General features: G+C 25.8%; 1 protein-coding gene across 3 annotated transcripts in view; it reads right to left on the reverse strand.

The window, feature by feature from the left end:
* LOC112688031 (calcitonin gene-related peptide type 1 receptor-like) overlaps positions 1–27,332 on the reverse strand; it is a 222,000-nt gene that overhangs the window by 169,941 nt on the left and 24,727 nt on the right. For 2 of the 3 annotated variants that reach the window (XM_025561046.1, XM_025561044.1), the window contains exon 2: positions 2,358–2,519. In XM_025561046.1, coding sequence (XP_025416831.1) covers positions 2,358–2,493 — 136 coding nt within the window. In that variant the 5' untranslated portion in view covers positions 2,494–2,519. Of the gene's footprint in view, positions 1–2,357; positions 2,520–15,874; positions 15,937–27,332 lie in introns of those variants that run through there. The other variant, XM_025561045.1, reaches the window with a different exon arrangement.

Consider the following 27,332-nt stretch of genomic DNA (forward strand, 5'->3'; position numbering starts at 1 on the left):
AGCTTGAGAAAGAGGTGGGTGGGTAGATACTGAACTATATGTTGTGCATCATGGCTTATAAATGTTCACTAAACCACTGGTAACAGGTATTAATAGAAAATAATAACCTGATAATGGCCACTTAGTTATGTATCCGTAACCTACGTACATGGGTTTGTTTAATTTAGGAAACTTCATTGCACTTCTTATCCATACATAATTCGGTGTTCAGATTTTATCATGTTCAAAAATTAATCATCGCATGAGCTCATTGTGCATTTGTCTTTAAACTCTTCAGCCAAATTTGATTGTCTGCGTCGACTTTCCAAACAATTACAAACCTAGTCATGTTGAATATACACGCAATAACGTGCATATTAAATTTCACCCTTTCAAACCACGCCCGTTAAGACCATTTATCGCGTTTCTTGAAAATTTCTAATTCACCGTATACTAGTCTTCAAGACGAACAAGCGACCTGAATGAACAACTACTGCACGAAATTATTAAAAAAAATTAAAAATATAATATATATTAGTTTGTGATAAAATTTATTTATTTTTAACTGCAATATAATTATAATCTTCTAAACAATAATTTGATTAAAATAATAACAAAAAATAAGTATAAATACATTTTCATAGTTCTAAATTATGTAAATATTACAGTTTCAAATACATTTTTATAATTTTCCGGTTGAAAGTAACAGCGAACAATGGTTGTAAAATATTTACTCAAAAAATATATAAATATTTTATCTAACATTTTTATCGTAAATGAAATTTCAGGCATATTTATAGGTTAGGGTTAAAATCATAATTTATAAAGATTCAGAAAGACTTCAAGCAATTTCTAAATGATTGTGTATTCGTGAAGGCACCTATTAAATTTTCTGTACGTAATGAAAATAAATTAACACTTATAAATAAATAATAAATTTTGAAAGTAATATTCAATAATTATATTCAACTATAAAATAAAGAGATCATATCAAATTGACAGCATTATTAACTATAAATATATAATATAAAAGATATTTTAATAAGAAAATACATTTTTTATACTGAATATTAAATTTATTTTTCCTCTTTTATAGTTATAATAAAAATAAAAAAATATACCATATTGAATATCAGTATGTACACCTGTCACCTATAATATAATATCGTAATTTATTATGTGGACAGTTTTATTCAAAAGTAATATATTGTAATAAACTTTATTTTAGTTGGTTAATGTAAACGCCGAGTTTTGAACTGAAAATATTTAAAGAATAATTTTTACTTAAAGTTTAAAAATAAACATCATAATTATTATAAGTTTTTCTCATAAGAACTACATAGTTATAACGTTTCGGGTAAATCAATAATTAGCTTTATAGATCAACATTTCTAGTATCACGCTTTTATAAACTATAAACAAAAAAATATCATAATTATAAGATACTAAAAAAAAAATCAAAATGTAAAAATAAAAAAAATGTATTTGTATTTCAGTTTATTCGCTACCACCATGACAATAATACGATAATTTCCATTGTGTCTTTAATAACGTACCACTCGCTTTTTGTGCGTTTTTCGTTCGCGTACCTTAATTGTAGAAAGTATTCCCAATCATTATAAAGCGTGCCATTTGCACTTGCACTTGTCCATGTATTAATGTCGCTGTAATAGTTTTTACTAATAATTAATTCATTCAAAAATATAATAAAAAATATTTTTATTTATTTTTATCAGTATCAAATATATTAGAGATTATTAAATATTTAGTTGAACAATTATTTTGATTTAAAATTATAGCAATTATAATATCTTGGATTTACTTCGTATTGGGTGACTGATAACTATCCGAGGTACCTATAAAAGCCATATATTTATATTGTTTAATAGATAATAATAATTCACAGTGATATTAATAATTATTAGAATTAAAATCCATAAATACTTATTCGTATGTTATTTGTTAATATGTTAATTTTAAATCACACAAATGTTAATCAATTAAGTATGAAAAAACACCATTAAATAATCGGTTAATTCAAATAATATATTATTATATTATCAATAAAAACTTAAAGTCTATAATATCAAAAAAAAAAAAAAACCAAAGAAATGCTCTCAAACTTCCTTGTTCGTTAATTACTTACTCCTCATAGTTAGCGTAGGCATAAACTGATATATTAAAAATATATAGGTACATTAAAAATAACCAATAATTATGAACAATAAGTTTTTCAGGTTATGAGAAAAAATCGATAGTGTAGTTTTAACAGACTTTTTAATGAGAAATGATGCATGATTTTTTCAGGCCTTGATCATGCCTATAAATACACGCATGTTATACGTGTATTTGTATTTGGTTAAGTTTGTATAACTTACTTAAATATGCACTGCGAACTGTTTCGTTTAGTTTACGTTCGCATTCTGATCGTAAATTATTTTGAAATTCTGCAGTAATTCCTGTAGGACTTTCCGTAGTCATTTTGAAATTGAAACCAAACCGCTTTTCGTACATCAATTACTCTACTCGGTATACATTAGCTGAAAAAAAAATACAATAAGAACGTTATATAAATTATATTCTATGAATATTGACTATGTTGTGGTAAAAATGCTGCAAATGTGTTGATTAAAGTTCTCATGGCATTAATGAATAAATTAGTTTTACAAATTATTATAAATGTTGTATTTGATTAAAAAAAAAAAAAAAAAATTGGAGGAAAATATAATTTGAACCAAAAAATATTGAAGATTTAAAAATCTAAACACCATTATCTTTAATATTATTATTAGTTTTTCAAATTGTAATTTATTATCTTACGCAAGAACGAAGAAATGAGAAATCTCAATCTTATCAACAGCATTGTTTCCAGATACGAACAACGAAAATTATTTTCTATATTTATAAAATGATTTATGTTTCTTTTAACATATTGTAACAGGGAACATCGAAAATCTCTTACAATTTTTTTTAAAAAATATGGAGTTATTTATTCTATACGATTCTAGATAAATATTGGATATAAAACATTTTTTTTTTTTTTTGTGAAAATCCACATTTTTTTGAAAATAAACTAAACTTTTATTTAAATATTAATCAAATATTTTTTTCAAATTTTTACGGTCTAAGATTTTTCATCATTAAATCTACACAGAAGGTCCTTACAAAACAATTTGTGTTTACTTAAATGTTCAATTAAATTTCACAAGAAAAGAATAATAAACATGATAAACTTAATGCTGTATAAAACAAATTGGCTTATATTTGACTTTTCTCTAATGTGAGCAGTATATTAATTTTAATAATAAAAAAATTTAAAAAATTTTCATTACGATCTACTTATTTACCAATAAATATCCACGAGTAACATTTTCCGAAGGTTTTCTGACTATATTGTCTATCGATTTATAGTTGTATAGAGCGGAAAGACCGTCAACATAGTTTATACTATGGGTTACCAAGTATTCACCACACCTAAAATACATATTATCCATCGTATAGCTTTAACTGGCTTAGTCTTTCTGTCCTATACTAAATAAACGATTGTCACATAGGAATTACTATACTACTTTACATATTATCAGACTATTATTTATATTATAATTATTTTTAAGTTTACTTCACGTTTTTAGGTATATTTTGTTGTTAACAAAGCAATTCGCTTTATATTAGTATATAATTTATTTTTGATAATGTATGTTTATTGTTCCCTGGAAGCTTAAGTCCATATTTAAATAAATACTTATTGTTAGTTTAATTAGTAGACAAAATTTATTTAAAGGTACGTTAAAATAGTCTTAAATTACAATATACTTACTAACAGTTATATAAGTATATATATATAAACCTTAAACAACAAATAATTAATTCATTCTTAATTATTTGGACTATTTAAAAGCATACACTTCGTTTTTAACTTTAAATCGTATGATAAAATAGTTGAATATTATTTATAAGATATGATTAGAGATCATCTTATTTTTTAATAACGATCCATCATTATTAAAAATATCACTGTAAGTCATACTTAAATTATTACGGCATATCTATGATTGTATGTGTATATGTATTTTAAAACTAAAAATAAATATCTAATGTTGAACCACTGCATGCTTATCTAATAATTTAGTCGAGACTTATACTGGAATATAGTGATCCTTCTTTTATGTAAAAAAAACCTCTATAACCGCTAAGACCTATTTTATTTATTTTATTTTAAATTCAATTGAAATTATGGAAAACTCCATAGTGTTACGCACATATATTTTTATTTTTGTACAATCAATGATGAAAACATGTTATTTACATATTACAAGCTTTTTCAATAATACACGAAACACATGCATATTTACTAAGTTTACATTTTTATTCTAAAGATAAACCTCAAGAAACTGTGAATCATGAAAGAGCAGTGTAATTCCTAAAAATGTATTATTTATATTTGCATATTTTAGTAGTACATAAGATATATTATATATATATATAAACAAGCTCTACCAAAAAATACTTATCGATTTAATAATACTAAATGTATTATTTGAAATAAAAAATAACATAAAATATTAATTTCGCAACTTTTAAAGTTTGTAAATTGTACGCTACTTAATATATTAATTTATGCACATGATGTCTTATAAGCACTAAAATTATTGACTTTACTTATAAATTTATTTGAACTATAAAATAGAAATATTATATACTGTAATTAATATTTTATTTTTAAATAACAACTAACATGATTTTGAATGCATATTCATTTGTCTCCTGAACTTTTTTGTTGGTAATATTAAATTTGAATGTTGTACGTACAAAATTAAATTACATTTACATTTAAATTTATTTTTTTACATTTCAATTTTTAATTCTTCGAAATTCTGCAAGGGTCCTACCTGTTTTGTGTTAAAATTAACTTTTCCAAATATACTTTTATTGTCGAAGCTTTTTATCAAAATAATTTTTCATCATGAATTATAAAATGTGATTCAAGTTTAATTAATAAACATAATCCTCACAAAACTAAAATGGTAATAAAATATAGTAGTTAATTTTTAGTAATTCTTAAAATCATTATAAAATCATTATAAAAATCTGTAAAATCATTGTCCAATTAATTAACCCTCAGGATCTAAAATCATAAAATACCCATTGAATTTTATGAAAAATGTGTATCTAGTTATAGGAAATTCTCATTGTTATTTTTGTACATTGTATAAACATGCTAATATGACGTTACGATTTCGGAAAAATTATTTGGTTAATTGATTATTTATACTATCAATACTATAAAATGGAAAAAGTAAATTTAACTTTTAACTTAAATGATTAATTTACATATGATTACACACTGATAACACACCATAATTATGAAAGTATACTATATATTAAGTTCTAAATACATTTTTTCGTATTCTGATAAAGCATTATTTATATTTTGTAAAATTGACTTGGGATTGTGAAACAAAATATTTTAAAAATTTTTCAAGTTTGATAGCATGAAAAAATTATCGTTTGTTTGTTACAACATGAAATTTACAAGAATATTTTTAATCGAATGATTCAATGTGAAGAGATTTTAACACGGGGTATTTAAATGTTCTTTGTGTAAAAATTCTGACTAAAATTAATCTATCTTGAAAAAATCCTTTAACGTCATGGGAATCGTTTTATTTCTTCACATTTAAAAATTCTATATAATATCGTATATAAATATATTAGAGTGGCCCTTATTTATGAACTTTCGAATTTTTAATTTCTCAGTCACCCAATTTATTCATTATCATACGAAAAATATGTGGGTTAAATTTTGTAATGTTTAATAACCCCTTTCAGGTGCCGTAAGAGGGTTAAATATTGATAAATAAGGTTGTTTTAGGGTTATTCTGATTTAATTCATTATATATTACATTTAACATAAAATTGTATAGATTCAGGTACTCTCTATAAAAAACGTTCAGACAAAATTAATCGTAAATCAATTATTTTCTATAAAATCTGTCGATATATGTCCTTATCATTTTTTCAAACTCTGTTATAATACGAGTAGGTACCTATATCTCTATTACGAGAGTATAACAAACCTGAACATTAAATTATATCTTTATCTGTTTGATATTGTTTTGGGTATTTCTACACAGTAAATAATCTTGTTATTTCTCGATTACCAAAATAATATTAAATTCAAATCTAATAGTATTAGTATTTTTTTTTTATCGAGCTTTTCTAATTCAGTTATTACACACTAATGATGGGCATATCCGGATAGTTCGGATTATTCAATTCAATTTTTCTGTTCAATTACTCATTTTTATATTTACATAAATTTAATTGTATTACATAATTTTTGAACGTAAGTATATCATACTTAACATTAAAAACAATTGCCTAAGTATTTATATGGCTTTATTAAAATTTACTAATATATTTTTTTATTTACAAAAATCAAAAGCAATTCATAAAAAAATTCTAAGCGTTTTGAAAAAATGAAAAATGTAAAATGCTGATAAATAGTATAATATTATTTATTATATAATATAATATATTTAAATATTTTATTTGCAAGTTTCATGTGAAATTTTGAAATAACTATTAAATTTGTAGGTAAGGTAATTTTTTTAATATATTTTTTTCTGATATTTCGGATGATAAAGCAAATTCATAAATCCGGATAATCCGGATACTTCGGCAAATCCGGATTTTAATATCCGGGGATCCGAATAATTCAAATATCACACCAATCTCTATTACACACTGTCACTTCGTGCATTATTGTCTATTTATGTACTGTTCAGTGTTCTGTTCATTATTCAATGTTCATAAATCGCGATGCCGTATAGCATTTATGCTTTGAGATATATGTATTTTTCTAGTTACGATATTCGTAGAAGCATGGTTTAAATGCCCTGCTGAAATTGTAGTACCTTAAAATGATAATTTTAAAAAAATTAATTGAATACTCAGATAAAGCTTTTTCTAAAACAGCTACACATAAATTTTGTGGACACTTATGTTCAGTGGCGTATCCAGGGGTTAGGGAAACTGTTACAGAAACAGTCAAATTTTTTTCAAGATTTAAAATTTCAGCCGACTTCATAGATTTCCACCCTGATAGTTGGAAAGAAAGAGAAAACTAGGCATAAAAAAGGAATTAATATTTTAACAGAGTTATCAGTCATAAATGATGTTGCAGAAAGAGGTATTAAGTTTAGTTAATTCAAGAATACAATAGTATACTGACAAAAGACGAAAATCAAAAACAATTTCTATTACAAGTTGTAAATAATTATAAAACAAATTATCCTGATTGCAAAAAAATACATCAATTAGTTCATAATTAATAGATATTTTATTTGAATGTAATGTATCTAATTTTCACATTGTATCATTCCATTGAACCACTACCTATTTATTTTTAATGACATCAATATTCAATATATAGTTGTGTAGGTAAACGATTATTTTTTAAGATTAAATTAACATTTTGTATACTTAAAGATTAATTTCTTAATGTAGAACAATAATTGTAAAATTAGCTTTAGTACATTAGTTTTAAACAATTTTATTTTATTTCATCTTTGAAGATTTGTAAGTATGTTATCATAAAAGCAATCACAGAAAGTATATTGAAAATTTCGATTTTTTTTTTAGAAAAAGGTAATAATTTTTATTTTATTCTAATTTTCACAGAAAATAATAGATTTACGATTAATTTTGTATGAATATTTTTTATAGAGCGTACTTGAATCTAAAATTTAGGTTCTATACAGTTTTATGCTAAATGCAATATATAATAAATTAAATCAGAATAATCCTAAAATTACCTTATTTATCAATATTCAACCTTCTTGCGGCAACTGAAAGGGGTGTCATCACCAAATTTAACCCACATATCTTTTGTATGATAATAAAAAAATTGGGTGGGTGAAAAATCAAAAATATTTAATTTTCCTTACCCCCTATTACTATATAAAAACCACTCTATATTATATGTATATCAGTATAAATCTAATATCCATAGGAATGGAATTGAAATTACTCGTAAAATAAATTTCATTATTGTCACATTTTAGTGAGTTGGACAGTTTTGATGAATAAATATGGTCTGTTTTCCACATCAAATAACTTACGTTGAATAACAATATAATATAACAACTTGGTCGCTCGGTTTTCGTTGTGCCGTAATTTTTTCTCATCGTATCTGATCAATACTTTGTTCGTTGTTCCAAAAATAAGTGTTTTTAATCGAATACCATGTGCGGTGAAAAAGTTTTAAAATAACCATGTTGAACACCGGATACATGACGAAGTGAACGAAACAAAGTATGTAAAAAACTATGAGTACACCTTCTACTTACGGGACGAAAAATATATTATTTAAATTAATTAAATCATTTTAATAATATTATATGTTACTTTTGTCGTCGGATCGCACCCGGGTCATTCGTCGATCCCGTGCGGTATATACATAGTAATCAAGCCTTATCGACCCTTGTACTCGAATGGATTAATTGCCTAATGGTTGGACAGTGAGAGGGTTGGGGGGGACTAGATAATCACTAATTAGTACCGAAGCTTGAGTATAACGGCCATCGTAAATAATAAACGACTTCTGGTCCGATTCACGAATTCGTCCGAAAGAAATCCCATGAGTCCAATTAACTTTGCCGCGTCCGATATCCGATTTCACTTGTAAACGTGTAACAAATATTCGCTACGAATGGGACGTGCCAAAAGAGTGTGACATAATTGCTCTCAGTGATCACATCTGCGGTCTGCGCTCACACGTCTCTCCTTCCCTCCATGGTGCACCGTTGCTTTGACTGTGACCCTTTGTGATATGTTGTCGAAGGTTTTAAGTATCAGCGGTTGCTAAACGTGAACACACGTAAGTCGTCCGTTGAGAATAGGTAATTATTGCGGTGAATGTTCGTGCACACATGGTTGATTCTCGTATTATACATCCGATACGATACGGCTCTCTCCCTTGATACGTGTAACAAATATATAAAAAGGGCTTTAACGTATAAGACGACACGAAAATGCTTATTACGCGTTTCAGTTACCTATCAACCCTTAATTTTAAATTATACGTGGACGAGAACGATGACGTCACGCAAAATCTAAGGAAAGAACTTGAAATAAAAACAATTATTTTCTACGGTTTAATCAACAATATTCAATGCGATGATAATACGTAATATTCACATTCAAGCAAAGGTGGGACATTTGGTTGAATTTTTGGGAGACTATAATAATTCAATGTAAAATAACCCGCAGGGGCTTCGTTTCCATAACCCCTTCACATTCACAAGTATAACTTATTACTATTAAATTATAGATATGTTTAAATTTCATTTAAAAAAAAATACTAAATAACGTATATTTAAAAATAATTAATATTTTATTTTAATGACAAATATCTATTTGTATCAGCAAAGATATTCAAAATATCATCGCTTTTTATATTTTTCGATATATCTTTTTCAATATATAGTATTGAAAGATCGCTAAACCTATTATGAACCAACGATGTCCTTAATCAAGTTTTTATTTTTTTTATTGTACTGAAATTTCTTACGCAAGTAGCCAAACTAACTGGTATTATTAATGCTATTGTAAATAGATTTTTATTATTTCTTATTTTTAAATTTAAAAAAAAACCGAACAGATAATTGAAAACAACGAATAACATTTTTAACAAAGTTTCGATTTTGGGGGCTAAGCCCTCCTTCCCGATGTCCACCTATGCATTCAAGTTGTCAGTTTCTGAAGTAACATACTCATAATGTTCGTGTATCACTTCAGAAATATCATATTATTAAGGTATTAACGAATAAATAAAATTTTTATAAAATTTGATTCTTACGCGATTATTTTGATTAGTTGTAATAAGATATGATTATATATACACGTATAGGACGTGTTACAAAGTTTTGTTTTTCACCATTTGCGTGCGAACGGGATGAGCCGATTGAGTGTGAACTTATTTTCAATAATAATTAGTTTGGTTGATATCTAATAATAATAGTTTTCATTTTTCTAAAAACTATAGTAATCATTTACAATTTAAATTAGAAATTTTCAAAACGTAGATAGTTTGACTTCCTAACTTCTTTACTGCCATTGTTCTGGACTCATGTATATATTGATAAAATAAATTAATAAATCAAAGAAATAAATAGTTTTTATATATAATAGGATAATATTAATGTCCTACATGGACATTAATTGAAATCATTTTGAAAATAAATGTATTAAATATTAAAGTTTTAGAACATTTTTACTATCGTAATATATATCGCAATAACGATTTATTTTACAGTATACCCAACACATTTAGTTTTATCGCAAAGCAAATTTATGCTGAAAATTAAATACCATCGCAGTAGTCAATAAATAAAAATTTTAAATTGTGTTGAGCAGATATTTAAAATAATTTCATACAGATAAGCTCTGAGTAAATTTTCAACCAAAACTGCTCTCAAAATATAGTAAATGATTAATTACTATTGTTTCACGTATGATTTCGTTTATTGTTTATCTTCATTTAATGTGTATATTTTATACTAAATATATACGAACACACGATAATGCATTTAATACACAATTGTTTCCACTTATTCTATACTAACTGTTTTGCATTAAAATCCTTAAATTAATGAAAATTAATTGATTTTTCTACTGAAAAAAGATAATCAAAACCAAAGGATTTTTGTAATTTAAAAATAATCTTGATAAAATATAAACTTAATAGTTTTATCATTCTCACGCAAGCAAATCTTAAGCAAGTCATTTCAGTCATTGAAGATAATCTACCAAATACTCAATTAGGATTTCACCACAATTACTCTATACCAAATTCACCGCTTTGTTGACAACATCTCCTATACATTGGAAAAAAGCTAATATGCACAGGTGCATTTTTTGACGTTGAAAAAGCGTTCGACACAGACTAGAATAGAGGCTTCTGTTTAAGTTAAAAGTCATTCTTCCCCCTATTATTATTTACTTCTATAAATTATACCTTAAAAATAGACACTTTATCATTCGTTTAGGATTTGAAATATCTAAAATATTTCCAATCTGTGCCGGTGTACCGCAAGGTGCAGTCGCAACTCCACTATTATTAAATTTTTTCACATCAAATCAACCTACCACTGCATACACAATTACCAGTGATTTACAGATGACAAGGCACTCTTAGCCCTCCATCTCAATTCCGAAAATGGCATCCAAGTTCATTCAAACCCACATAAATCTCTTATTAACTTGGTTTAAAGAATTTCGGGGAGGGGGTGAAAATCAATGAAATCAAATCAGTTCATTGCACATTCACTCTTCGACAAGCTGTCTACCCTCTAAATCAATCTTAATTCATATCAATTACGCCTACCATCTGCCCAGCATGTAAGATATCTAGGTCTTCTTTTAGATAGTCGACTTATCTGGGCAGCCCATATCCAAACCAAACGTCTTGCTCTAAACAACCAGTCCCAACAACTATGCCTCTTACTAAATTTCAAACATGTTGATCTCCAGAATAAACTCCTCTTGTATAAACTCCTTCTCAAACCAATATGGACCTATGGGATTCAGTTATGGGGAGCTGCCAAACCATCAAAACATCAAACATAAATAAAATTCAAACATTTCAATCAAAATGCCTCCGCAAAATAACTATAGCACCGTACTTTGTTTCAAATGATACCCTTAATAATCTCTCTATTCAACCAGTTAAAAATATCGCTAACATTTTTTACAAACGTTTTCATGTAAATTTAATAAACCATAGCAACCCCCTGATTCCAAGCCTATCCATACCTATATTCTTGGTGATTCCAGGTGTCTAAAACTAACATGGTGTCGTGACCTATATTAAATAATACCATACATACTTGTCTGGAAGTTTCATCAATGGATGGCTTCTTCCTCCAACCCTTCAGACTTTAAAATATAATATAATCTCTATTTTTTTCTTATTTTCTTCTATTATATTTTATTAATTATTTTATGTTCATTGTTCAACACTTGTGCTTATTGTAAAACCTACATTTACAGATTGTACAATAATAAATAAATATAAAAATTAATAAAAATATTTTTATCAAAATGTATATGATCACTTATGAAGTATAATTACAGTATAGTTATCATAAATAAATGTATAAATATTTGATTAAGGTTTTAGAGTTTAGAAACTCTTTTGATTTTTTACTTATTATTTTTTACAATATAGTAAACGTATGGTAGAATCAATCTAAAAGTACTAACATTTCAGTATATTTTAAAAATATTAAACTAAACATTAACAATTACCACTGACGATGTAAATCAATATTTTGAGTGTCAATTATGATTACAAATTTGATATTATAGTTACAATATTAAACTATTAGATAAAATACTCAATACTCAAACAATATAATGAATGAAAATGCTGGAATTATTTTTCGAACGAAATTAGTAGTCAACTGATTTTGAAAACCTATATTCAAATCAATAGGTTAAAAAAATTATTTTCGATTTTAGTATCTCGGTTTGATAAATTTTCCTGCAAATTTAAGGAAATAATTGTAAAATAAGATCTTGAAAATTCGTAGTAACTGCAACGTTCAATCTCGATTTAATGATATGCTGCATAAAACTTTTAATGCATTTTTAGAATGAAAAATAATAGGAAATAAAAAAAAATGAGTGGGGAAGACATAATATTCTCGAATAATAGATAATTCGTAAAGTTTATAAATATAATTAAATATTATTATTTGTTATTAAAATCATGCTCTCTTCTTGTACATAAAATACTAAAAATACACTTAACCATCGGATTGATATCTTATCCATCTCATAAACCAACCCAGTTTGTATTAAGGTTTTATACCAACGGTTGCGTTAGTTTTAAGATAATTTTTGATAACAATATAAAATATTTATCAAAATTACATTTTAAAAAAATAGCATGTTTTTTATGATAATTTGTTTCATGAGAGTAAAAATAATAATTCTTATCTAATTAATGAAATACATTTTATGTATTCTAACTATACTATCGAAATATATTTTTACTTTTTGCAATCAACGAAGTTTTATAAAATATAAATCAGTTTTTAATTTAATCAACAAAACTATTATTGCACTACGCCTGAAAATCATATTAAATAATTTATCAAAATACGTGTACGAGTAGGTACTTAACATTAGTTAAAGCCTATAAAGTGTATTGGGAAAACTGTCTAAAACAGAGCATCTTATGATGTCAAATTACATTTTCTGCCTAAAACAAATTTTATTACATCACTATTTGAAAAATGTTATCATTATAATTGGCATTTTCATTTATTGCGATATTTGAATACCAATGACAATTTTATTTTGGGCAGTTAATGTTTTTCAAATAATTATGTTTTAAATTATTGAAAATGAAAAATTAAATGATTAAATATAAAAATAGATGTTGCCGATTCGGTTCATAAACCTAATCAATACTTGAAAAGTGTTCGAAAATTTTAATTTACAAAATTTTATATTGACTCAATTATTTTGTTTTAATGGCAGATCAAACATACAAATTCTGTCTCAAAATATATATATATATATATATATATATATATATTATAGCATGCATTGAACTTATTGTTTACCTTCGTGAAGCAACATTATAACTTCATTGTTGAAGCAATTTAAAAAGACGATCATAATTATTTATTTTATTTGTTATATAAACATATTTTAAATAATAATAAAATGTTGTTAATTAAGTTTAAAATGTTAAACTTAACCTAGTACGATATTTTTGACATAGATAATTTAATTTTTCATCACTGATAAACAGCTTTTAATTATCAATGTTTTTATTCGTCCATAAGTTAAACTCATTTGAACATTTCTTTAAAAATAACGTGCAAAATAAGCACAAATGATTAAAAATAATTTCTGTCGGTTTTTATTATATGCGTCTTAATTTTTTATGTATATATTTAAAAGAATTATTTTTAAATTATATTCAGTTGGTTTTACTAAAACCTAAATCAAATCAAATATTTAATTAGTTAATGTTTGAGTACCTGTCTGAAAACTGAATAATTGTCTTCGTAACATTAAATTAAGATCATATTAAATTACATAGATGCACGGATAGAAATTAAACAATTTTAATATCGTGTTTAATACAAATACAAAATTCTAAATGAAATAAATGCTTAAAAGTATTGTAAGAAACCTCGTAATTTCAATTATTGGTCATTGTGTTTCATATTTATTTCTTGATTACGATTGATTTCATAAATTTCAGTAAAACCATTTGTTTTTAATTTTTGTCTGTACTTTATATTTTATGACAGCATATTAATTGAAAATGTTTTTGTTCATTATGCTCGTATATATCACATCAAATAGAATATGCAATTTGAATGGTTTGTAAGATCACGTATAAAACTATAAAATTTAAAGTTGAATCAAAAACTTTGCGAGAACCATGCACACTGATGTATACTATATAGATTAGTTTATAAAAAAAAAATACACATTAATCATTTGAAAAACGTAACACGTGAATGATTTTAAACTTTGATTTATTAATACAATACAAAATGAACATTAACCACTTAGATTTCTTTTGCAGTAGAGCTTCTATTATATTTGACTGCGCTTAGAGATACTTTGTTACATACTTGTTTAAACATTAAGTACCGAGATAAATATCGTTTACTAAGTTTATGGTTATTGTTTTTTGTGTCATGTTCTTTCTCATTTAAGACCAAATTAGAATAACTTTGATCTACTATTATTTTTTTTAATGCAATGTGCTCAATTTATTTAAATAATTTAATACAATTTAATTCAAAATATCTACAATCAATCATAATATACTTTTTAATATCATGTTTATTTAATTTAATTATTTATTTATTTATATTTATTTATTATATTAAAATATATCTATAAATTTTCTAGAAAATTATCTAATACATAGTTATTTAAACCCTTATATGCAGGGCTGTATTAGCGCTTAGGCACTACAGGCACTGTGCCTAGGGCCTTCGAACATTTTTGGGCCAACGAAAATATGTGACTACGATTCATATTATGCAAATTGGTAGAAAAAAAATTTTTTTTAAGGTGTTTGATAATTTATATTATATATGTTTTGGATAAAAATAAATTTTTTTTAACATTTGTTAAAACTTTTATCGTATAAAAATTTATAATAGATATCATATAAAAGTTTAGATTTGATTTTTATGTTGTAAATATTATTGATTTTAAAAGCTTAAAACTACATGAGATTCAGAACTTCCTCTCCCAAAGAGAAGGTTTCTTAACCATTTAAATACTGGATTACGGTCCTGCAAAGACTAGGGGCCTAGGGCCTAAGATAATGTTAATCCGGGCCTGCTTGTATGAACATCCGATATTGTCCAATACTAATTAGTGTACAATAAACAAAGCATATCATATTTTGCTCTCATTAGAGTAAATTCACAAATATTCAAATTAATAAATTAATTTAATTTATAATTTAATCCCCTATTGGGAATAAGTGAGGCAATACAAATCACAATACATATGTTATTCATTAATGATTATTGTCAAGTCTATATTTTAGTATAAAATATTAATATCACCCTATAAATATTAGAGAAATACATAGTGAAGTGGTGAATTGATAAAAAAATAAATCAGAATTTATTTTTTTTATTCGAAGACTTAAATTATAACTTATACATATTAATATGTATTGTATAATTGTATCAGCAAAAAATAAATTATGATTTTTTTTTTTTTTTTTTTTTTTTTTTTAATTAATTTAAACTAAATTAAATTTATAAAAATAAATAGTTTATTCATTAATTCAAGTTTTTAATATAGAATTTTTTACTTCAAAATTGTCTATATTTACCGGTAAATTGTTCAACTTAATTCGTTTCAATTTCCAGAATAGCTGCTTGGACCATAATTATCCAGTAAAACACAGCAAATTAATGGATCGTCTACAAGGTGTTTTTGAATTTGATGAATTCGAGATTTACGGTAGTGAATATTGTTGCATTTATACAAATATGTAAAATAAGTTGATGAATTTCAATTTAAGAATGGTTGTTCAACCGTAGAGCCTATCCTACCTGCTAAATGAACATAGCAAATCTGATCTGAAACCGCTGAGAAAGCTTTAATACATGGTAGGATTTGGTTATGTACTATGAAACCAACATCATTCTCATGTTTTCCATTATTAGATCCACTATTTAAGAGAGTTATATTATCTTTTTTATGATTTCCGTTGTTTGGCTACTTATCTCCTGTAGAACTAAAACGTCCATTTTATACATATTGTAAGCTTCGATTACATATTTCGATGCTCCTGGTTTGTTTAATGTTCTTATTTTCCAAGTTCCCAAACGTAGTCCATTTTTCGATTCCATTTGTTTTCCATGATTGATCCAGTTCCGAGGCTTTTTTTTATGGTTTCTTAACGATGATATTTTCACGAGGTCGAATTGTAAGTTTGACCCGCTCAACCCTCAACCTGGAGGATAAGACCACAGCGACTCTTTCAAGTTGTTGAGGTGGCTATTGCAGTACATCTTGCGATGTACTGGGTGATGTAGGTGCCATTATACGCCAATTAACTTATAATCGTAATTATTAAATTTATCATTGTTTTTTTTTTTTTTTTTGTATTGCAGTTAATTTTGTATAATTGTCCCATGTTAATGCTGTAAAGTTATAGTAGAGATACATATTTGTAGTCTACATGCATTGATGTAATAATGTGCAAATTAGTTGTTAAAATGTATTTTAATAAATCATTTATGAGGTTGAAATTTTTATAAAACTTAAAAAGGTACGAGTATTTATTCGTTCAGTTCATGAGCGTGGTAAAACGTTTATTATTCTTAATTATTTATATTAGAAACTGTATAATATAATTTTTAATGAAGCATTTCCATTACAATGAAGAGAATATTAAACAAATAAATACATTATTTATTTCATTAAAGATATTCAAAATATAATAAATTATGCACTTTTATTTTTTACCTTATTTAAATTATTTTTTAATCTCTTCCTAAAAAGTAATGTTAAATATATAAATATTTTTTGAAACAACCGTACCTACCATATTTCAATAAGCACAAAAGTGTTGTCTTTAAAAAAAAACCTCTTTTATTCTCAACGAATTTGTTTTGAATACCCTAAATCATTTATTTTTCGGTAGATATTTGATTCCATTAAAGTGTATGTATGTGTACTCCTGAAAAAAATAGAATTTTTGATTCAAATAGTTATTGTGTTTTGAACAATAAAACATGAGCAATACACAATGAGCAAAAGTTCAGAAGAATAGGAAACTTTAAATTTGTAAAAAGGATTGTATTTTATTGTTTGATATTGTGTTGGTTACATTTGTAATTTATCGTAGCGTTAACGATTTTATAGATTTAAAATTATCTATAAAAAAGAAATTTGGTAGTAATTATAAAAATAAATAGCAATCCATTGAAAACATTCGGTGAGATATAAAATTCTTCCACATAGTATAGTATATTAAGTAAATTTTTTACTAAATTTAAAATATGCAAATTTAAATACTTTATGATAAAAATGAAATATTTCACTATTGAATGTATTTATTTTAATTATTTATATATATTTTAATTTTATTTTAACGATAAAGCAGATTGATTATATTTATACACTTAAAATTATTATGCATAATATATATTAATAATGTTTTTTATATATAAAATCAAAATATATTTTACTTTCATTCAACTAGATATTTTTATTTAATTTCATTTAATATTTAACACTTTGTATCATATTTTTTAATTGAGCATAAATTGCATTCAATAGTATAAAAATAAAACAGAGAATGTTTGTTGAAATAATATTATTTTATTTTCATCTCAAACTGTTATTTATTTACTGTTTAAGTTCTGTTTCTATATTTTTTTAGTAGTGGTAAATACACTCTAAGACATAAATATGAGTTTCAAAATTATTTAGGATAAAACTACAACGTTACATTTTTTATTAGATTAATTGTAAAATGAGTATAGTATTGGTAAGAGTGCTGATTTCATCAAAATTGTACTTAAACTAATTAACAAGAATTTAATTCAAATAAACCAAACTTCACGATGGTAACTGCGATTTACAAAAATCGGATTTCATCTAATTACTAATTGTGGTTTTGGTAATCGTGGTTAGTTACACTATAACTTCAATTAATATCACAAGATACGATAATTTCCTTATCACAGCCACTGTGGCCTGTGATAAGCAGGTAATACCGAATAATACAAATCGATTTCAAAACAATGATACTAGTTAAATGTAACAAAATCAGTTTTACTTTGATATTATCAACATTATATTATGTTTATAATTTCGGTAAAATTATCGAAATATTTTGTCGAGTTTGCATAGTTATTTTGCTATGGATAAAAACAGCATATATTATAATATTACTTATTCGTATAGCCAACGTGTATTAGTAATGAGACAAAAATACAAAAAAACAAATTACCGGGAGTCGACTTTTGAGTACTCAAACATGTTTAAAGTTATTGATTTTTTTCTCTTTCCATAATTACTTTTTCGGATAGTAATTCTGTATTAAAAGTTTGACACGGAAACTTTATAGGTTGGGAATGGGGCACAGATCGTAATTAAGCTGGAAGGAAACTTAGAAATAAAGTTAAATTACGTGCCACATCCATATTATATATAGATACATTTATAAGTATGATTAGTAATTGTATGTTCTATGACTCAACATTTCTACTTAAGATCAGCTCTAAATAGTTTTACCTTATGTCTATATGATGTTACATTACAAAACAGTAACCTTTCATAAAAAGGTTTTTTTCAAGGCTACCAATCACACCATAAGCTTGGCAGATCAATGAGAGATAAAAACAAAGAATATCGGTAGTTTAGTTGAAAGAATACATAATTGACGGTCACAAAGAGAAACGATGGACAGGAAAAATGTATCTACGGATAAGACAGATCATCATCAATACGTAAACACCCAATCCATCTCGATATAAGTAATAACGGATGTGTAACAACAAGAAAAACTATATCGCTAGCAAACACACCAAGGTCGGCCACAACACAATGACAAGTTTGCTTGTCGGTATAGTAATATATATATATGTAGACCGAGCGCAGTCGACGAAAGACACCCACCCATTGTTTCAAATAACACTCTCCGAATAATAACCAAATCTCTTCAATTTTCTTAAACCTCACAATCCGTAACTCAGTAAAAATTAAAACAATCCAGAAAAACATAAAATCCAACACGCAAACTATATTTCTAAAAAACTTGAGCTCAAACTTCAAGCACATCTAAAAACTTGGACGCCCATCGCCCGAAACAACATATAGAAAAATAAAAAAAATACAGCCAGTAATATGGTCCAAAGAATAATCGATCAAAAATTATTAAAAATAACCAGTATCGAAGTTTAAAATCTCATCAACTTGAATAGGCACACGCCTCACAAGATAACAGGTTTGTAAACCGTCCTTCCGCAATAAAATGCGATGAAAAAGACACCGTTCCATATCCGTCTTCAACTGAGGCGTATTTAGGGGGGGGGGGGTGATATGGGTGTTAAAACACCCCCCCATCGACCGTATTTTATGGTATTTCAACAAATTTCAAATGTACAGTATAATTTGCATAAACCCTGTATATAACTTGTAGATTTTACATATACTGTCTTAATATAATAATTTTCATTAATATAATAATTTATATGAATACGTGGTATTTATTAATGTAATACGGGGGGAGGAAGATCCCCACTTATCATATGCTTATTACATTTTAAAACACCCCCGTTAAATGAATCCTGGATACGCCAATGGTCTTCAACATTTCTCTATTGCGAACAAATCAAAAACGAGAATAGAATATTAGAAGACCAGCACAATACCAGTGAACAACATCAAATATTGAAAGACGGCAGTACACCACCTTCACAACGGTAACCGAAGCAGCAAAAACAAAAGCCATATCGGAAATTATGACGAAATTATGACGTTTAAGTGACAACAGATAAGAACGGCGACGGATTATTTGACAACGATCGGAGGCGAACATCTACCCGTTTGCCGACCTCTGCGATATATCAGTTCCAACCGACTTAGTCCCGTAGTCCGCATTACAGACAACGTAACCGACGTCGGCACAATAATCAATTACCAGAGGCTGTACACGCGATTTTGTTACTGTAGCCTCGCCTTACGACCCAACGATCTACTATCGCGGTCTAAATTATAAAATTGTAACACCACACATCGGATTATTTGATCGCTGAGGAACTGAGTCAGCTAGCGTGTGGTCGACACTTATTTAAGTACCTCGACCACCACCCATAACATATACATTTATATGTATATGTTTTACACTACCTATTGTAAATATATCGTTTTGGATCTCCGCTTACTTCATCCGATTATTTGAGCATCGATGAAAAGGAACTGCGTCCTACATCTATTTATGTAAATACTCAATAATTATTATGACCAATATATAAGATAATAACTATCTAAAGGGAGTTATATTACTTATATTATTTCACGAGACGGCATAGTCCATTCAGTCCATAACGTATCAACGATTATAAATTTATTTTATTTTAAAATATATGCTGGCGCACAAATCCAATACACTTAACTTATTTTAATTTAATTTTTTTTTTTTTTTTGTTAAATCGTTAAACATTTGAAATTCGTCATTAATGATTATTTTTATGGTTATAATAATTTATACAAATAGTATAATACTACGAATGCATAAAATTAACAAACGCCCGAGAAGACCCAGCCATGTCCATTTAACTTCTATTGCAGAAATATGAATAAATCCTACACCACTTTATTTATTTGGTATATGTTTCGAATATTATGCAATAAAAATTACGAAACTTCTTGTTTTATGGTCGGTTGTATAGTTTATTTCACCACGCACCTTGCACATAATTATTGTTATTTTATAGTAAATGCCAAAATTGTACTTTTACCTAACATAATTAATACATCAGTATTTTGTCTGCATTGACCCTTTATTAAGAGCTTTAAAATAGCTTTATTGGGTTTATATTTGAAAACAATATTTAAGCAAACATTTATGATAAATGTGTATGCAAATAACTTAACACTGATTATCCTGTCAAAACGGTGTAATTAATATTTTTATAAGTACTTTTTTTTATACGTGATACTCTAAGTTTGACAGATGTTTTTTACTATCACCCTCATTATTGGTACTTCAAAACTTTAAGTTAAACCAAACTATATAAGTATTGCATTTTCAATATATGTTAAACTTATTAAAACTAAATCACTAGCTACATTAGGTGCAATAGGAAAAGTTCTAGTGAAGTTTTGGTGATTTGTACGCTACACGTTCAGAACACCGAGTTTTACTTACCACCTATTTAAAATGCACTGATTTGAAATAAATTACATAGCTTACAAGCCCACTATTGCTTATCGTTTTACTGTATTATTATAGTTATTGCTGATAACATAGATAGTTCAAAATAAATTAAGCGTTTCAAATTGTGAATAATTTTATGCATTTGAATAATATTAGGTACTTAATTCTTGAAAAGTTCTTTGAAGAAGTTTGGCATTCAATTATTATAATAATTGTAAATTTCTTCAAAGTCTGAAAAAGTAATGAATTGGTTTATTTCAATTGTTAATAATTATAAATTGAAATAAACCATTTCATTTAAATCATTGATCATATAGATATCAATTGTATCAATAATTCAATATGTATAATCAATGTTCATTAGTATTTTAATAATCATTATAATTATATTTTTTATTTCATGTTTTCAACGAAATTTGAAATCAAATTGAATGATATTGAAACTTTTAAGTTAACTAAATAAACCCAATATAACAATCTCAAAATTACATATGATAACTTTGTTGATAGGATCGTAACAATTTTTTTTTAAATTAAAATATAAGAAACTTATATTATATTAAATATTTACATGAATATCTATAAGCTACTTTTAAGTTGAAAAGCTTACTATTTAGTATAAATTATGAATTCAATGTTAATCGGTTTAAAATATGTTTTTCGTCACGTACGCTACAAACAGAATTAAATTAAATTTTTTAACTAGTGACTGTATAAAACACCGTATTTCACTGATTCATTGTGTTTAAAATTCAGTATTTAAAAGGCTGTGGTCAATATATAACGGAATAAAAAGAAAACTACGTTACGATTTCCTTTTTAGATCTGTACACTTACGACGACGATAACAGAAATAAAAGAATGAATTTCACGGGCCATTCGGTAAATAATTACACACAACGGACGATTTTATGTGAAATGAATACTAATAATTATTTTGAAAAATATTAATTTTAATTTTTTTTCAACAAAATTAGTGATAATCAGCGATTTAAATTTTAATTAAATATATAATAAATTACATTATATAATATTATATTCAATTACTATAATTAATATTGAATTTTTAAAGCTTTTATGATACAATAAATTAAACAAAGGTTTAATCGATTTCTGAATAAGATTTATTTTTTCTAATACATTTTATATGAGATAAACTAATTTAAATTTGAAGTTAAGATAATTACTTTTAGAGATCTGGGTAAATTTGCAAATCCGTTACAACCATTTAAATAATTTTAAATCATTCCATGCGATAACAAACTTAATAGAAAATAGCACTTTGTCTTTGAAGAATAATAAAAAAGAGGATTTTAATATAAGTTTTTTAAAATTGGATTAATGAAAAATCAAAACTCAACTATCAAAATTGATGACCGTAAAAGTTTTACAAATATCAGCCATTATGAGTCATTTATTAGAATTCTCATCGCTAATTTAACATAGTTTAAATTTTAAATGATAAAAATTGTGTACTTTTCATGAATTTGATTCATGAAAAAGCCAAAAGTACTCTAATTAAAATATTATTTTACGTTACATGATACATTCAGTTTAAATATTAAAATTAAAAAAAAAAAAATCATAAATTTTAATTTTCTTCTTTTTAAATATTCTCAAATATTAAATTCTTATTTAGTAACGTTTCTTGAATTGCTTTTAAAACAACCTTGAATAAATTATCATAAGTGAGCATCGATTAAATAATAATAGTAACTATTTTTATATAATGTTTCGTGATAAATGAACATTATATGATAATAATATGAATTCATAAAAATTATTACGACATTGTTTATTAAGTATGGCTTATTTCGAACATTACTTTTTTCTATTAGGGACAATATTCAAAATATCTAACCTATAATATTTATATAATATCATGTTAAAAAGCTAACGAATTTAATTTATCGTTAAATATATTTTATATATATATCGTAGCCACTTCGTGAAATTCGAAAATATTTCATGAAATGGTCACTTCGATTTAATATCGTGTAATTTTCTTCTCTATGTGATCGTTCACTTTGCGCACTGAAATACAACATGTATCATACACGTCAAGTTTGATTAGATTCATGATTAGTGATTTCAAGTATTTATTCTATACTTATTTATGACTTTTACAACATAATCTACACACCTGAATCATGAAGAGGAGCTTGAAGAAATGTACAACCAGTATGAAGAAAAAAACCTATAACAAGATATTCTTATACTGCAAAATGTGCAAAAGTGAATCCACAGATGTTTGTAATTTTTATAAAGTAAATAAAACAATATATGAGGAACGTAAAGGTGGGATCCAGATCAACAAAATGCTGCTTAAAAAATTCTACAGGTACTTAAATGTAGGTAAGTAAAAATATATCATAGGTACTGAATTAAATTAATAATTAAATTTTAGTATTTGATATAGGTTAGCGATTCCGTAATTCCAGTGTTGAAAATTAATGACTGCATCACAATTTCTGTTCAAAAAGTCAATAGAGAGTCATTTGACCCTGCTTACATGATTTCTGTCATTACTGAATAGGAAAATGAGATGCACCAAGATGGAACTATATATGGTCTTATCAAAATATGGTTTGATTCTGGAAATATGCAACATTTCACTGTAAATTATATTTTAGCCGAACAGGTTAACTAACAAAAATAATTAACCATGCGTGAAACTGTCCAAGATGTATCTGGAGATCAACGATTCAAAAGTTGTTCGTATAAAAGTGCTAGTCAAACCAAAATATGTGTTTGTTTTAAAAGTAGCTTAAAATGTAACGGTCGATGTCATTTAATTTTTCTTCTCTCTCTAATAAAAAAAAAATATTTATATTATCATTTATAAATTATATGATATAAATATACTATATACTATGCATAATAATTTAAGTTAAATTTAAATGGGTAGAATAAGTTACAGAAGTCATAAATAAGTACTTAATACATACTTGAAATCACTAATAATGAATTTCACCAAACTTGACATGTGTGATAAATATTATATTTCAGTACACAAAGTGAACAACTACATTATAAAATAAATTACATGATGTTATATTGGAGTGACCATTTAGGGAAATATTTTCGAATTTCACAAAGTATAAAAAATCAGTTTTCATTTCATGAAAATATCAATTTCACAATGTGGCTACGACATATAAAATACATTTACAATATTATAATATATTTAAATTTGTATTAAATAAATTTGCACATAAATAATATTGAAAGATTAATTATCATTATTTGAACATTTATAGTATTTATATATTTAATTTTAATAAATAATAAAATCATTTAAAAATAAATAAATAGTATATATTTTATTCGTACACTTAATATAGATTAAATGCATATACATAATAATAATATTGTATAGTTTCGATTATAATTTCAATTCAGGGTGTTGTAAATTTTAAGACTTGTGTTGTTTGTATAATACAATTTACCAACAATTTTGTCACGACGTTTCCAAATAGAAAACTAAATATTTAACTTTATTATAATTAATAACACTAATATTACCTTCAACAGAATACATTTTTCATTACATGTCTAAGTTATATTGTCATTCAAATGTTTTAAATGTTATATTGTATGATGTTCAATAATTCAAATTTTAAATTATGATCAAAACGTATTTTTCGTTTACGTTGACATATTGTTTTTTTTAATGCATGTTCGTTAAAAACTAATAACTTTTATGAGTTTTATGAAATATTACCAGCTAATTAAAAATTTGTTCCAAACCATACATTATTATTAAAAAAAACATTCTTTAAATTTTTAAAATGCATAAAAAATAATGGTCGAAAAATTACTAAAACCCTGTGTAAATATTGATACGAATAGAAGGTTTAACAAACTAGATTTTTTTATGAATATAATGTACATTTCTTGTTTAGCATTTTCAAACCAAAAAAGTTAAAGTGAATTTCGTGTTAAAGTGTTTTTTTTTTGTTTTTTCGTGTTTTTTAATCTATTGAAACATAGTGATGTATCTTACTCATATTATCTAAACGTGAAACACGCAATTTACAATTTATTACTTCCCCATAAAATATAATACTAATCTTCGCTATAGTAAGTTTCACGAAAAGTGGCACTCGACGGTAGTGCGTACGGTAAGCGTTCTTACTCAATATTTCTAAATTATCTATCAAGGAAATCCCGACGAATTTAAATTAATGATTAATGTTTTTTAAATTGTTTATTAAAATTTGATTTCAATTAAAAAAAAATAAATAAATAAAAAATGTCTATATACTCGTAATATAAAAATCATATGTTGTTCACGGAGCTACCTGACCATTTTAATAATCCCTGAATTTCCGAAAGAGTGACTCTATGAGCATCACCGTCGAATGTCTCTTTTCGTTAAACATATCATAGGATTCAAATTTGGATAATTATTTGTTATTGCTTTACAACTTATATTTTACGTCCTAAAAACATCTTTTATTGAACTCATTGCTTACAACGAGAACACTTCAATCATGACTTCCAATAAAAATCCAACTACAGTTTCCGGTATGATAAAAATACACCTTCATATTATCCATTTATGGACAAAACGGTAGTTCCACAAGTTCCATGACAAATATTAAACTCCTCTTCTGCTCTGAAGTAAAATACCTAGGCCTTATTTTAAATAAAAAACTAACCGGGAATCCTCATATTAAAAATAAACGTAAAGCTCTATTCGCCCATTTACATCTACTAATTGTGCCGCTTGCGATCTAAAATTAAGATCAATAACAAATCTTTAATTTATAAGTTCCTACTTAAATTACTATAGTCATACGGTATCTGTTCATGAAGGAACCGTAAAATCTTCCAATACCAATAAAAATCAAGCCTATCAATCCATCTGTCTCTGTCTACTTTCCTCTGAACCCTTTTACATAATAAACAGTGAACTTCTTTACTTTAAATCAAATCACCAAAATGTTTTATGTTGGATTCCACAGTAAACTCCAATTACACACTAACCCTATAATCAGTAAACTATCATCAAACACACTCCCTGAAAACCCACAACGTAAACTCAAAAGAAAACTGAGTAGGGACCTTTTGATTTAGCATTTCGCAATCATTAATACATGTGCTGGGTGTTAGGTACCACTGAGTAATTTTCCAACTCATATGAATCACCTATATTTTATATTCAACGTTTATAAAACCTTCTTATTGTATATACATGTTGTATAGATTGTAGATTCTTTCAATAAATTAAAAATATATATATATATACTAGTGAATACGACTGATACAATAAGAATATTACACTCGAAACCAATGTCTTTCCATCATGTTTTGTGTTTGGTTATCTTATCATGTGCAAAAAAATTAAATGATGGTTTGTATCTTTATTGAACTAATATTAATTTTGATAATTTATGAAGACCATACAATTGACACAATTATCAAGTTAAATTTTTCTAATGAAAGAAAATAATAAATTTAAAATAAAATTTATTTCTGATGTATGCCTGGTGAGGCAAAATGTGACCGACCTTTACATAATCAATCATTGTCTTTTTCTCATGCGGACCCTAAAAATTATACAGTAATGAATTAAAGGTCAGTACAATTATGAAGATACTATACACTTTTGGACCAGTAAATTTTTTCAAATATTAAAACTTACAGGATATCGAAAAACTTGTTAACAATATGAATCACTTAACGTCTATTAAAAAAGAAACCTTTTCGAGAACTTTGTTAAATAATTCAAATTGATGTATATTTTTGCATGGTGTATGGGAAAAATAAATAAAAGTTGCCTTCAATTTGGTAATAGTAAAAACCAAAATTCATACTTGCAGAACAAAGTTTATAAGAAATACTATTGTTGAGCGTTGGGTTTTCGTTGTTTATTATATCTATTCTG

This window comes from Sipha flava, unplaced genomic scaffold (genome assembly GCF_003268045.1).
Source record: "Sipha flava isolate LNK unplaced genomic scaffold, YSA_version1 36_pilon_pilon, whole genome shotgun sequence".
NCBI classification, from domain to species: domain Eukaryota; kingdom Metazoa; phylum Arthropoda; class Insecta; order Hemiptera; family Aphididae; genus Sipha; species Sipha flava.